Genomic DNA, 12,935 nt, shown 5'->3' on the forward strand with positions numbered 1-12,935 from the left:
TCCATTTTTTACTGAATTCCAAGCACCTCAGGTCCAGTGAAGAGCTTGAAATGGTGAAAAGGTAAGTGTTGAACTGTCAGAGGTTAAAAAAAAAACGTGAGGTGAGGTAATGAACATTACATTATTATGCAGAAAGTCCCTTTAACGACACAGAGCTGTTCTGCAGCAGTGGATCTCGATCAAACCCTGAGAGTTGGTGTTGCCAACTCCTCAAGGTGTCCCAAGTTTTCCTGGCTCCTTCCAACCATCTCTGAGTGGATAACAGTTGAGCTGAGCACTCTCACGGTGAGTGTTGTTGAGCAATGTTGTTCTGCAGAAAGTGGAGTGACTTTCTGAAAGTGAGCAGGAAAAAGTAATTCCTGCAGTAAGAGACAGAGCATGAGGGCATTTACAGAAACAGGTCTCTACCACGCAGACGTGAAGTCAGAGAAAGCCGAGCTGAGTTCAGAGAGGAGAGTTTCCTTCAGCATCCATACTCTCACACACTGGGACTGGAGACTCTGACAGGAAGAGGTCTGGCAGAGCTGAAACCAAGCTAGAACCAGAAGACCGGTATCTCAGAGTCCACAGGCTCTAAGCTTCACAGCTTCAAAGAGGTGGTACTTTCACAGTCTCAGTTTCAGTTACTGTGAAGAGGAGACTTTGAGCTGAGCTTTGACAGGTCAGACTGCAGAGAGAAAGACCTCCATCACTGAGACAGAGGCAGAAGAAGAACCAGAGGCTGGACCATCAGTGCCCACCAACGGACTCCTGAAGACAGGACCATGGAGCTACAGACTGATGGATCAGAGTCTGAGCTCTGATCCATCATCAGGATTTCTGTACGCTGTACGTGGAGGAGGCTGAGGACAGGATGGCCCCTCAGTGTGAGACACAGCAGTGACGAAGGTATGGTGCTGAACCGCTGAAATGATCATTCTTCATTTCAAAACTCTCAACTTTCTATCACTCAACAAACCGTCTGAATGGACTGATGTTTGCTCTGAACCTGCTCTACATTGAAACACAGGTACGGACACACAGGTATGGCTACACCACTTGGACAAACTTCACGCAGATCTACACTAACACAAATCCAGTCTTTGGGCTCAGGTTTCACTCTTACTATGAGCTACATTACAAAGGCACGTTGACCTCCAGCCAATGGCGTTTCGTGAGTTCCTGGGAGAGCTTCCTTCTCTGTCCCTGGTTGGTTAACACGGTGAATGTCACCATCTGCTGGACCAAGAGAAATTCTGAAAGCTGGTCCATCAACTGAATACGTAGACTGTGAAAAAAACACTGCTGGGGTCGCCTGGGTTTGACTCTGGCTGTTCTCAGATTGCAGAATAAGAGTTATCATTCATTCAGATGAAAACAGAAATATGTTAACGTATCATAAGAGTGATCCTACAATTAAGAGTACGTTTCCTGTCCATGAGGTAAGCTCATCAATTTTACTAAATATTAATTTCGAGCAATGACCATTTTTACAGTGGGTCATTTGGCTGATATTTGTCTTTCATATAATACAGAAAGTTAACAGGTTACATCATATATTCAGCATAAAATGAAAATCATGTGTTTGAGTTTACCGTTTTTGTGCTGATTTCTCAAATGTCAAGTTTGCGCTTCAAAATTAACAGCAGAATACACGTTTGCGTTTATTATTTTCAGCATTATTTGTTCAAGATTATTATTGTTAAAACATGACAAAACTGTCTTAAAAACTGTTTCAATCATTGATTTAGATAAAATAATTCACCTAGTGTGTGTCTGAGAAACCTGTATCAGCTGTGTTACCCATTAAAAAAACCCTATAAATCAGCAATGGTTTGCTCCAAAGTCACATGACCCAAATCAGCTGAGGTCCCATCCTTTTTGGTGTGAACCTTGAAGAAAGTGTGTCATGTTTCAGCTCCTCCTCATCAATATTTCATCAGAATGATTGTCTGTACATGGGGCGCATTAACTGTTCATCAACTGTGTTACCAACATTTTCTGCTCTTCTTACTACAGATGTTATAAAGAGCAAACTGTGAAGAAAAGGAGCAGAAATATGAGCTGATGGAGGTCAGGTGGTGCCATCTTCAAGGTCTGCAGTTAGCACAAGGGACAAAAATGGACGAAATGTGTTAGCATCACTAAATGTAGAGTTGTAGAGACAGGTTTCTCTCTTCTTGTCATGAGTTTAGTTTGTCCCTATGGTCAAATTATTTCCTATCTTTTCATCATTTGTGTCCAGGTCAGTTTCATCAGTTTGATTTCTAAAATTACCCTGTAGAAACAAAATTCAGATTTTCACAAGTTCATTTTCACTATTTATTTATTTATGTATTTATCTGTGTGTTTATTATCCAATTATCATTATCTGTGTCAGTTTTAAGTTCTTTCACTGTGGGGATTTTTAACTGGAGGGTACCAACGGTTTGTCCACATGTAGCTGTCCTACTGAGATGAGGCCTTACTGATGTGTGCTGAGTAATGCCTAGTTGCAGATAAATAGTTTAATTCAGTGAACAGACTAAAACCTCTTGTTTGATTCTACTCTTTAAATCTGAGCTCCTCTTTTCTAATCACCGCACACTGTATAGGGGTTGATTTTCTCTCCTTGTCTAAAGATGGGTTTGTCCAGATGTGGTGTTGAAGACCTCAGTGCAGCATTGGTTAGACCACCTCCTGGTGTTTGATAGGCTTGGGGTGTGGGTGGGTGTTTGTCTTGAGACGGTTTGCCTCCTATTTCAGTGAGAGGAGTTTCTCAGTAGCTGTCTCTTTGTTTCTGACTCCACCTCTCTGTTGTGTGGTCGCCTTGGGTCCGGTCCAAGCCCTGATTGTGTTTGCTCTATACATGGTCTCCCTGCATTACCAGCAACTCCAAGGGTGCGTCTTACCACCGTTATTCAGACGATGTCTACCTGTATGTGTCTGCTTGTAAGGACCGGGTGGTCAATAATTTTCTCCAGCTCATTGCAGACGAGACAGAGGTTCTGATTACAGCTGCGGATTCAGCTGTTGCTAAGGTTGCCAACCACATGGGGTCACTAGCGTGCAACATCAGGTCTGATTTTAAAAACCTTCAAACCGTCATTTTTAACCAGGCCATGTATTTTGAAAAACATGTCTGAACGTCTGACCAGCACTTGCTTTTTTCCACCTCAGAAACAGAGCTAAACCCAGGTCCATTCTCAGGCAGTCTGAACTGCAAATGGTTGTTCCTGCTCTCATACCACCCTGGCTCATATCATCGGGACTCTCTTTTCACCTGCCTCGACAAAACATCTGTGGTCCGTTTACAACTTGTGCAAAATGCTGCTGCCAGGTCACTCTGCTGATCACAGAAGTCCTTTCATGTGCCTCCCATCCTGACCCCCCTGCAACAGCTCCCTGTGGCTTTTTGGTTCCAGTTTAAGATCTGGGTGCTGACATACAGCGCCCTCCATGGTGAGGCATGTTAGAACCCAAAATGCAACAACAACCCAAAACGTAAAAAACTGACCAAACAAGTACTAAAAAAAGATGTTTTATAGCCTGAAATATAATAAATTGTCGATAATGTATCAAAAGTGCTGAGCCCAAAACGTGATAAAACACAAAACCTAACAATTTGTTGCATTTTGGGCAAAAAGCTATGATAGTTTGGGTTTTATTACATCTTTTTTTTTTTTAATTACATTTCAGGTCATTGTTACATTTTTGGGCTCTAACAAGGCACCTATTTCAACCTCCAGCCAGTCACTGAGGTCCTCAGACCAGGGGCCCCTGGCTGTGCTGTGGACCAGGGTGAGAACCAGAGGAGAATGAGCGTTTCAGTTTGTGGCCCCAAACCTCTGGACCTCACTGCCCTCGGTCTTGTAAACATCTGTCTCTGTGCAGATTTTTAAAGGCTGGATGGAGACCCACCTGTGCAGGCAGGGGTTTGGACTGTTGTTGTTGGTGGCACCTTTAAAGTCTGGTTGACTTTACTTTCTGTATTTCTGTTCTTTTTTATTCTTAATGATTGTTCTTGCCTCTGTTTATTCACCTCTTGTGAAGCACTTTGTGACTTTGAGCTGAGAAAGTTGCTTTGTAAATAAAGATTTACACACCTTCTTACTTACTAAACTGGAAAGAGGCAGCTCACCTCTTTACCTCATTCTAACTTGAAAGCGAAAAATGAGGTGAGACTAGGGCTGCACGATTATCGCAATCGCAATGTCAGCACATGCAATTCAGATTTTTCTCCATGATAAGCAAGCAAGTCTGTAGACTCATCATGACACAACTTTTTTTATTAAATCGCAAGCACAATCGCAATATTGTCCACCTAATTGCAAATCGCACCTTTTCCCCAAATCGTGCAGCACTAGTTGAGACCAACACTTTCTTTATCACTCTGGTTCTGTTTGGAGAGAGAATCTCTCTGTTGGCCCTAAGGGTGGAGTCCACATGATGTGGGTTGACGTGGGTTGACATGGGTTGACATGGATTGATGTGGGTTGATGTGGATTAATGTGGGTTGATGTTGGTTGACGTGGGTTGACGTGGGTAAATGTGGGTTGATGTGGGTTGATGTGGGTTGATGTGGATTGATGTGGGTAGATGTGGATTAAAGTGGGTTGATGTGGGTAGATGTGGATTAAAGTGGGTTGACGTGGGTTGACGTGGGTTGATCTGGGTTGATGTGGGTTGACGTGGGTTGATGTGGATTGATGTGGATTGATGTGGGTTGATGTGGATTGATGTGGGTTGATGTGGGTTGATGTGGGTTGATGTGGGTTAATGTGGGTTGATGTGGGTTGATGTGGATTGATGTGGGTTGATCTGGGTTGATGTGGGTTGATGTGGGTTGATGTGGATTGATGTGGGTTGATCTGGGTTGATGTGGGTTGATGTGGATTGATGTGGATTGATGGGGGTTGATCTGGGTTGTTGTGGATTGATGTGGATTGAAGGTGGTTGATGTGGATTGATGTGGGTTGACGTGGGTTGTTGTGGATTGATGTGGATTGAAGGTGGTTGATGTGGATTGATGTCGATTGATGTGGATAAAGATTTTTTGTCTAAGGAAGGTCGGTCTCCTCAGGAAAGAGAACACATCAAACTGTCTTTCCATTGAGCAGCACCATCGTCCAGTAAACTGACCAAGTCACACAGTATCTAGAAATGTTGGTGCGGTATGTTTTCAGCTTTATGTTTCCTTGAGCTGTTGTGTAATTGAACTCAAAATGATGCAAAGGTTGTTCAACTAAAATAAAACTGTGAAAAACAGAAATATGCTGAATGAAATGTGAATCAGGCAAAACTTACAGCCAGTTCAGTTTATGGCTTGACAAAGTTGGTGATGGAGCAAAGAGTTGGACTGGGAGTGGGTATAAAAATTACAAACTCCTCTGAGGTGATAGTTTTGATCTACTCTGTCTGGACTTAGATTCATGTTCACACATGGTTTTCATAAAGTGAGTAGATGTGAGTTTGCCAAGAGATCAAACATTGCTGCAGAGACACATTAGTGAGACAGAAAATATTTCATCTGCAGTGAGTGGTCCACAAAAAATCAAGGTCTTAAACTGCTTTGTTGAGAACTGAGAGGAAAAAGAGAGAAAGAACTTAAGATGTCACTGAGCGCTTCAATCTGTCAGTGTCAGCCCAAACACAGAAAAGATGACTGAAGTAGGCTGGAGCCAATAACTGGTTTGAGAAGCTCATCATTGATTTTACAGAGACCACCCAAAGGCAGCAGTATTTACGCAGAGGAAGACCACACTGCAAAGTGTGTCAGCTCAGTGTGACTGGGACTAAACAGCAAACACTGAGATGACTGTTAAACCTGAACAAAGGATGCACCTGATGAGCAATCTCAATTCTTTAGGTGTCTCAGAGAACATTTTGTTCAATCAAACTTTTATTGAAAGTCTTAAGATCCTCTTTAATTTGAAGGTTTGATGTTCTCTCTGTAAAAAAACACCCCTGCCTTAGCCTACTGGGAAGACCTGCTCCAAAATAACCAAAGAGCAGCAGGAGGACCTCAGCTTTCTCTGGAGGAAGCTGGCTGTCCAAAAGCTACAGAGATTTGGGGTCAACCTGGGAACTTTCCAACAGAGGAACTCTCTTTGATGCCCTCTGGGTGGCGCTATCTCACTCCTCCAAGGAGAACTTACAGGCACACTGGATCTTTTATCCCTTCTGCCATCAGACTCAGACTCAATGCTGAAAGCAATTTTAACAGTTTGTTCTTGTACTCATTTGGTGTCCCCTTAGAGGTTTTATCAACAGTTCTCTCTTTACCCTCCCTGCTTGTCTGTTGTCACTGACACATCAAGTGTTAAATAATGTGACCATTGACTCTATGTGGAAGGGACATAGTTGCTCCACCTTTTACCATTGTGTGGTTTTTGAAACCAAAATACCACCGTAACAGGCGCAGCCATTGTGCAGCCAAAGTCTGTGCAGAAGAGACCACGAGGGACTCTGAGGGACTCTGAGTGAAGCTGGGTGACAAAAATAATAATAGTTTTTTTCTTCCAGAGTCTAATCTCTTCTGGGCTCTCCCTCATATCTAACGTATCTAACTGCTCTGAAAAAACTGCAAAACATCTGCAGCTGTCAGACACCATCAAATCCCACTTTAACCCCAAATAACTAACAAAAAAGAAACTTTACGAAAAAGAGGACACAATGAAGTGGATTGCAGCGAAAGCCTTTTGGTCCAGAGTCCCATGTAAAGATGTGACTCTGAACAAGGCGTGTGTTTGATTTGGAAATGAATGGAGATCAGATCTTCTTTTTAACTTGACTTTTCTTTGTTCAAGACAACTTTTTCCCAGATCCAGCTCCACGAGGTAAGGTATTTATCAACAGTTATGTAGAGCTACGCTTTGAAACCTGACAACAAGCTAACTTTGTCAGTTTGTACCATAGTTTAGTAGCTGCTATATTTCTCTCTCCTCACAGCCCGTTGCTCTGAGACGTGTCTGTAACGTGTAACGTTAGTGAATCCTGGTTCTGTCCTACCAGAGCTCATCTACCAACTCCAACCTCACCAATCAGAGCTAACGTAACCTGGCTCTTCATTTTATTGATAGACTCTCATTGTCACACAAGCAGCCAAATCCAGGTTTTAGCCTTTAGCTCGTGTTTTAGCCTTTAGCCAATGTTTAAGCCTTTAGCTCGTGTTTTAGCTTCTAGCCCATGTTTAAGCCTTTAGCTCGTGTTTTAGCCTATAGCCAATGTTTTAGCCTTTAGCTTGTGTTTTAGCCTATAGCCCATGTTTAGCCTGTAGCTTGTGTTTTAGCCTATAGCCCACGTTTAAGCCTTTAGCTCCTGTGTTAGCCTTTAGCTGGTGCTCTGCCTCTCTCCTGTTTATCTTTCTTCTGCTCTTCTGTCCTTTTTTCTGTCTGACAGTTAGACTCCAGTGTCCACCATCACTACAAAATTAATCACAGAAATCATTTCAGCAGAGAAAAACAGATCTCTCTTCTCTCTGCTGAACTTCATCCTGGCCGACCTAATCGGGAAGCTAAGAAGTAGCATTTTGGAATAACCTATATTGGAGCTGATAATCTCTTTTCAAAGTGTGATTAGGATCAGGCAGAACCAGAAGGGAGACTTTTTCTAGATCACCTAGAAACTTTTTCACAGCTCCTTCAAGCAGCTGGTTTGATTTAGAAAGAGTCTTCAGTTTAATGGTTAGGGTTAGGGTTGCAGTCTTCATAAATCTGTGGTTCATTAGTGTCAGACCTCTTTGTGAAGATAACAGCTCTTGGCTCAGTCAAACAGCTCCTGTTCAGCAGGGTGACTTGTCACAAACACAGGTAGTGTATTCATCAGTGACACATTCAGAAACTATGAGGACACTGTTTACTTTCTCAATTTAACATTCATTTTAATTTTACTCATTGTGTTGGTATCTAAAATAGATCAACCCTATTCTACACCAAGAGTTCTCCTCATTTGTTTACAAGCCTAATTCCCACTGAGGGTTTTACATTGCTTATGAAAAACTGCCTGAAAGTTGTTTGATAACAGGCTGCTTTACACACACTGACAGTGGGGTTTGTTTACAGAGCTCACCTTAAAGTCAGTGTGTGTGGTGACGAACTGGAGATAGTCTCTGTTCAAACCTGTGAGGAAATTTCAGGAATCTTCACACTTGATGAAGAAGACGCAAGAGACTCAGGTGACTTAAGTTAAAACATTTTAAAAAGCTTGATCGTGGATGATTTAAAATGAGGTTATCAACACCATAATGGGTTATTTCTAAATGCTATTTCTTAGTCTCCCTGTCTGGGTTGGACAGAACCAGACTGATACACGTTATGACAACACCACGCCAGCCCAAAAAGTTTAGCAGTGAGTGTCAAGATCTGTGTTTTTCTCTGCTGAATGTGATTAATTTTGTAGTGATGATGGACACTGGGGCCTAACTGTCAGACAGAAAAAGGACAGAAGAGCAGCAGAAAGAGAAACAGGAGAGAGATAGAGCACCAGCTAAAGGCTAAAACCCAGGTTAATGTGTTTGTGCTAATGTTGGCTCCAACCTACAGTCAGCAGTTATTCTGCAGTGGTTTGTTCAAACTTGAGAGTCTATCAATGAAATGAAGAGTCAGGTTAGATTTGAGCTCTGGTAGGACATGACCAGGGTTCACTAATGTTACAGACATGTCTCAGAGCACCTCACTGTAAGTGAGACTAAACAGTCTGCTCACCTTCTGGACACTAAACTACAAACTGAGTTGACAAAGTTTAACTGTTGTCACCTTACAAACAAAAGCCCTGCATAGCTACAGATAAATACATTACCTTACTGCTTTACATCCTGGGAAAAGTCTTGAACAAAGAAACAGGAAACAAAGTTGTTACCCTGAAAAAACACTTAAATCTTTTATCAAAGTTGTCTCTGCAATCAAACAGCGTCGTTAGAGCCTTCAAACAGACAGAGGTCGTGTCACCAACTTATTAATGGACCCATATTTAGAGTGCTTTTTACACCAGTTTTTGAATGATCCTTCCACAACATGGCCTGATCAGATAATACTTTAATACGAGGTTAAGTGTAACCTTCCTGTTTTTGAGTACAGTTTGTTAAAAACAAAGTAGAAAACTGTCAATCAAAACTGGAGCAGGATAATTATTTTACCGGTCAAATTATACCAAAGACTGAATCAGTCTCTTTTCTTCATCGTGTAAACCTGATGAATTTGGACCGTAGTCTTCTGACCCACAACACATATCACACTAACACATTCTCCCTCTGTTGCTGCATAAATAACATATCTTAAAAACGTTGCGTATGAAGATCTGTTGGCTGCCTCTCACACCTTCCCTGCTCCCTGGTTAATCTTAGTGTGTTTCTCTCTAAGTAAGCACTTTCACTGATAAACTATTCTGTTTCCCCCCAGCCACTACCTGGGTAGGATTAATAATAACTCCAGGTTCAGTTTGGTTACTCGAGAAACTGTTCTTCATTGTACTTTGTTCACACGGCAGTTAAACCTGTAATTAGGTCATTCACAGATAGCATGACTTGGGATTTATAAAAGCGGGTATGTCAACAACCAGTCAAAGGATGGTTAACATGCTCATGTTTTCATGTAGCTGTAGAGTGTGAATTCAAACACACACATGGTCAGTGTATGAGGAACATGACTTTAAGATCCATTCTGTAAATGCATGCAGTGATGTACTGTACACATATTAGTTTCATTTAGATATTATACAGACTGATGGTGAACTGAGCCTTTCCTTGGTGCAGATTTATTTTACTATGCAGCTAACATGATGCTATTGCCATTCATATGTAAAAGTAAATGAGGCTAAAGAAACTTTCCCCTCAGAGATCCTCCATACCAGACTTCACCAGCAGGGCCAGCTGTCTGTGTTTGCCACACGAGGTGTAAATAATTCATTTGTATAATTGGTTTTATCCAGAGCAGATCAGAGAGTGACCTGGAGCCTGGCACAGCAGCAGCCTGTGTGCTGGCCCTGCAGAGGAGAGTATGCTAAAAATGGCAGCTGGTAGCCATGCTGTAGGAGCAGGCAGCATCTAGAGGACACCATGGTGCCAAGAGTGCCAGCTACTGTCACAGGAGCCCGCTGCTCATCCATTCATTTATTCATTCATTCATCCATCCATCCATTCATCTATTCCTGACACACTGCACTCCCATCACTGTAACCCGACCCGAGGCCTCCGTCCTACCTCCATATCTGGCCCAGCTGGAGGATGTGGATGACAGACTGGCTGAACCACACGCAGAAGGAGTAGTAGGCCGATCGTCTCCTCCCTCTGCCGGCCGCGGTGCTGGCCGTGCTGTTGGTGGTGGTGTTCTTGCTGGCGGTCGACGCCTGCCGCTGCGGTGTGGCGGGGTGCTGCTGAGCGGTAACGTCGCCGTGTGAGGCGGAGCCGCTCAGGAGCTTGTTACCGTCCATGTGGGAGCAATCGGCTGGGGATTCCGTGCCGTCCTCGGTGCTGAAATCATGGACGAACCACCTGAAGCTGAAGAGCTGGACCGAGAAGGAGCCGAGCACCACGAAGAACAGCGTCAGGCCGAACCACCAGTAATCGCGGCGGAGGTAGTAGTCCACCGATAGCCACACGTCGGTGCCTACATCGGCCAGATACACGGCCACTGCGGCCACGATCCACAGGCAGTCCCACACGGTGTATTTCTGCTGCTCCCGGCCCAGGTGAAGGCACGTCGTGTTGGAGCCTCCACCGCCGCAGCACCGCGACTCCCCGTTGACGAAGTCCCCGTCCCCGGCGCCCGCAGAGTCCGGCTGGCTGCCCGGGTGGAGCCCCTGCACTGAGCCGGAGTGCTCCGAGTTCTGCAGGGGGGTAAAGGCCACATCGCTCTTCTTGATCTTCAGGACCCCGTCCGACTTAGCAGCCATTGTTAGAAGCTTGTAATATTACTCTATTATTTCTCCTCCGCCCCCCCCTCCTCTGCTCCTCTACCTCTACCCCTGCCTCTCTCAGTCGACACCCTTCTGCGCGTCTCCTCTACTCCTCCTCCTCCCTTCTGGGCAGGACTAGCTCCTCTATTCAGTCGCCTCCTCATAATACAGAATAATGACAAAAAGGAGGACTGGACATAGCCCCTTGCATGCTCTGCTATTTTGGTCCATACCCCGTCTTCTCCTTGGTTTGACGATCCGTTCACATCCAGCTGACAGGCTGCATGCACAGAATCCACCGGAACCGGTTCTGCGTGCGGTCTGCTCCTCCTCGCCCTCGGTGAGTCCTGGTGCAGAGGCAGATGTCAGGGAAGGAGACGGAGTCAGCAGCGGAGGAGAAAGGCAAGGGCTTCAGCCATCTGCTTCTTCCATGGCAGCGACTACAAAACTATGACATCATCCTCCCATGTCTTCCTCTCTGACACACACACACACACACACACACACACACACACACACACACACACACACACACACACACACACACACACACACACAGTCCCTCTCTCTGCCTGTCTCTCTGTGTGAGATCAGTCACTGAACAAAGTTTTTCTCCTTAAATCTTCCACTGAGGGCACAGGGAACCCGTCAGTTCAGTCAGTGTGTGCAGAGCTTCATGTGATTACAACCGGATCATGCTTTATGTTCCGGTTTTTGCTTCATGATGCCTCCAGCAACATGGACAGATCCTGCTCTAACTCAGCTGCTCCTGCAGAGGTCCTACACGTTTTCTCAAGTTACACATTTTAACTTTCAACAACATTTTTTATTTTTAATCATAAAAGTAATATTAAATAAATAAATAAATCGAAATGAAAAAAAGATTAAATCTAAATAAAAGTACTTCTCTCCCCACCTTGGGCTGTCTTCAACTGACGACACTCATCACCTTATTCTCCGTTTTCCCAATCATTTCACGAGGCGTTCAAAAAGGAGAGATGGGTCAGAACCAAACTGTGACAGCCCCTGCAGTTCCTGAATCGTCCACTCCAATGTTCAGTGGCTCAAAAAGTGAAAAGGCACTCCCCACAGAGCTCATTCTGCTCAAAGCAAAGTGTCTTTCCCAGAAAGCTCCCCCTCTGACTTCATGATCAGGATTATGATTCTGATGGACCGATGGCACAGCTCTCTGTGCTGCTGCGTTTGGTGAGCATCAGTTGTTCTACACAGAGATCATTTTGTTTGAAGTTATCAGTAAATTACAGGTTTTTATTTAATTTCCATTCACAGTAATTTACTGTAAACCTTTCACAGTAAGTTACCGTACATATTTCACAGTTCATTACCGTGAAATGGTGAACGGACCAGCACTTATAAATCACTGCTCTAGTATTTCTGCTCACTCAAAGCTCTTCACACTACTTGTGTCTTTCACTTATCTACATTCACACACTGATGGCACAGACTTGGACCATCAGTTTTAGCTAGTTATTTAGCAAATAACTTTAAATTTACGAGAGTATTTCAACAGTAGAAACCCCTGCTGCCACTATTTCACTGTTATTTTACAGCAATGTTTTTTTTTTTTTTCTTGGGATGGCGTTTTGTAACTGTGAGTGAGGGAATGCAGTGGGCATGAGACCCTATTGGGGGAATGGATTGTCTGTGCACCACATGGCATTGACCGGCTGTCTGTGCTTCACATGGCCCTGACCATGTACTCAATGATTTTTAAAGTGTGTTGGCCAATTTTAAAATGGAGTGAAATAAAAACTCAAAGTTTTATTCCGTTACTTTTAAATAACTCTGAGGGGGCAGTAGTTTAATTGGAGCACAGACTGTCTGTGTCCTCTACACATCTCCACATTCAGCAGGGTCTTATATCCACTGTGTTCCCTCTTCACTCATGGAATTTCTACTGCCAGTATTTTGTTATTTATTGAACAATGGATGTCCTGATGTTCATCACGTGATGAAAATCTACTTTACCTTCACAGTAAAGACAACATGGTGTAATGAATTCTGAACATAGCTAAAATATACGGAATAGTTTTGAAAACAAGATGTTTTTTGAATTTATAAAA

At 43.6% G+C, this 12,935-nt stretch overlaps 1 protein-coding gene across 1 annotated transcript in view; it reads right to left on the reverse strand.

Annotated features, from left to right (window-relative positions):
- Nucleotides 1-11,373, reverse strand: part of xkr4 (XK related 4) — a 29,056-nt gene extending 17,683 nt beyond the window's left edge. Inside the window, exon 1 of the mRNA XM_074688172.1 lies at nt 10,157-11,373. Within this exon, the coding sequence (XP_074544273.1) occupies nt 10,157-10,848 (692 nt within the window). The 5' untranslated portion in view covers nt 10,849-11,373. The remainder of the gene's footprint in view (nt 1-10,156) is intronic.
- Between the last annotated feature and the right edge of the window lie 1,562 nt (nt 11,374-12,935).

This window comes from Halichoeres trimaculatus, unplaced genomic scaffold, assembly GCF_033239565.1.
Source record: "Halichoeres trimaculatus isolate MK-OKI-2021-1 unplaced genomic scaffold, fHalTri1.1 fHalTri1_scaffold_15, whole genome shotgun sequence".
In the NCBI taxonomy this organism is placed as follows: domain Eukaryota; kingdom Metazoa; phylum Chordata; class Actinopteri; order Labriformes; family Labridae; genus Halichoeres; species Halichoeres trimaculatus.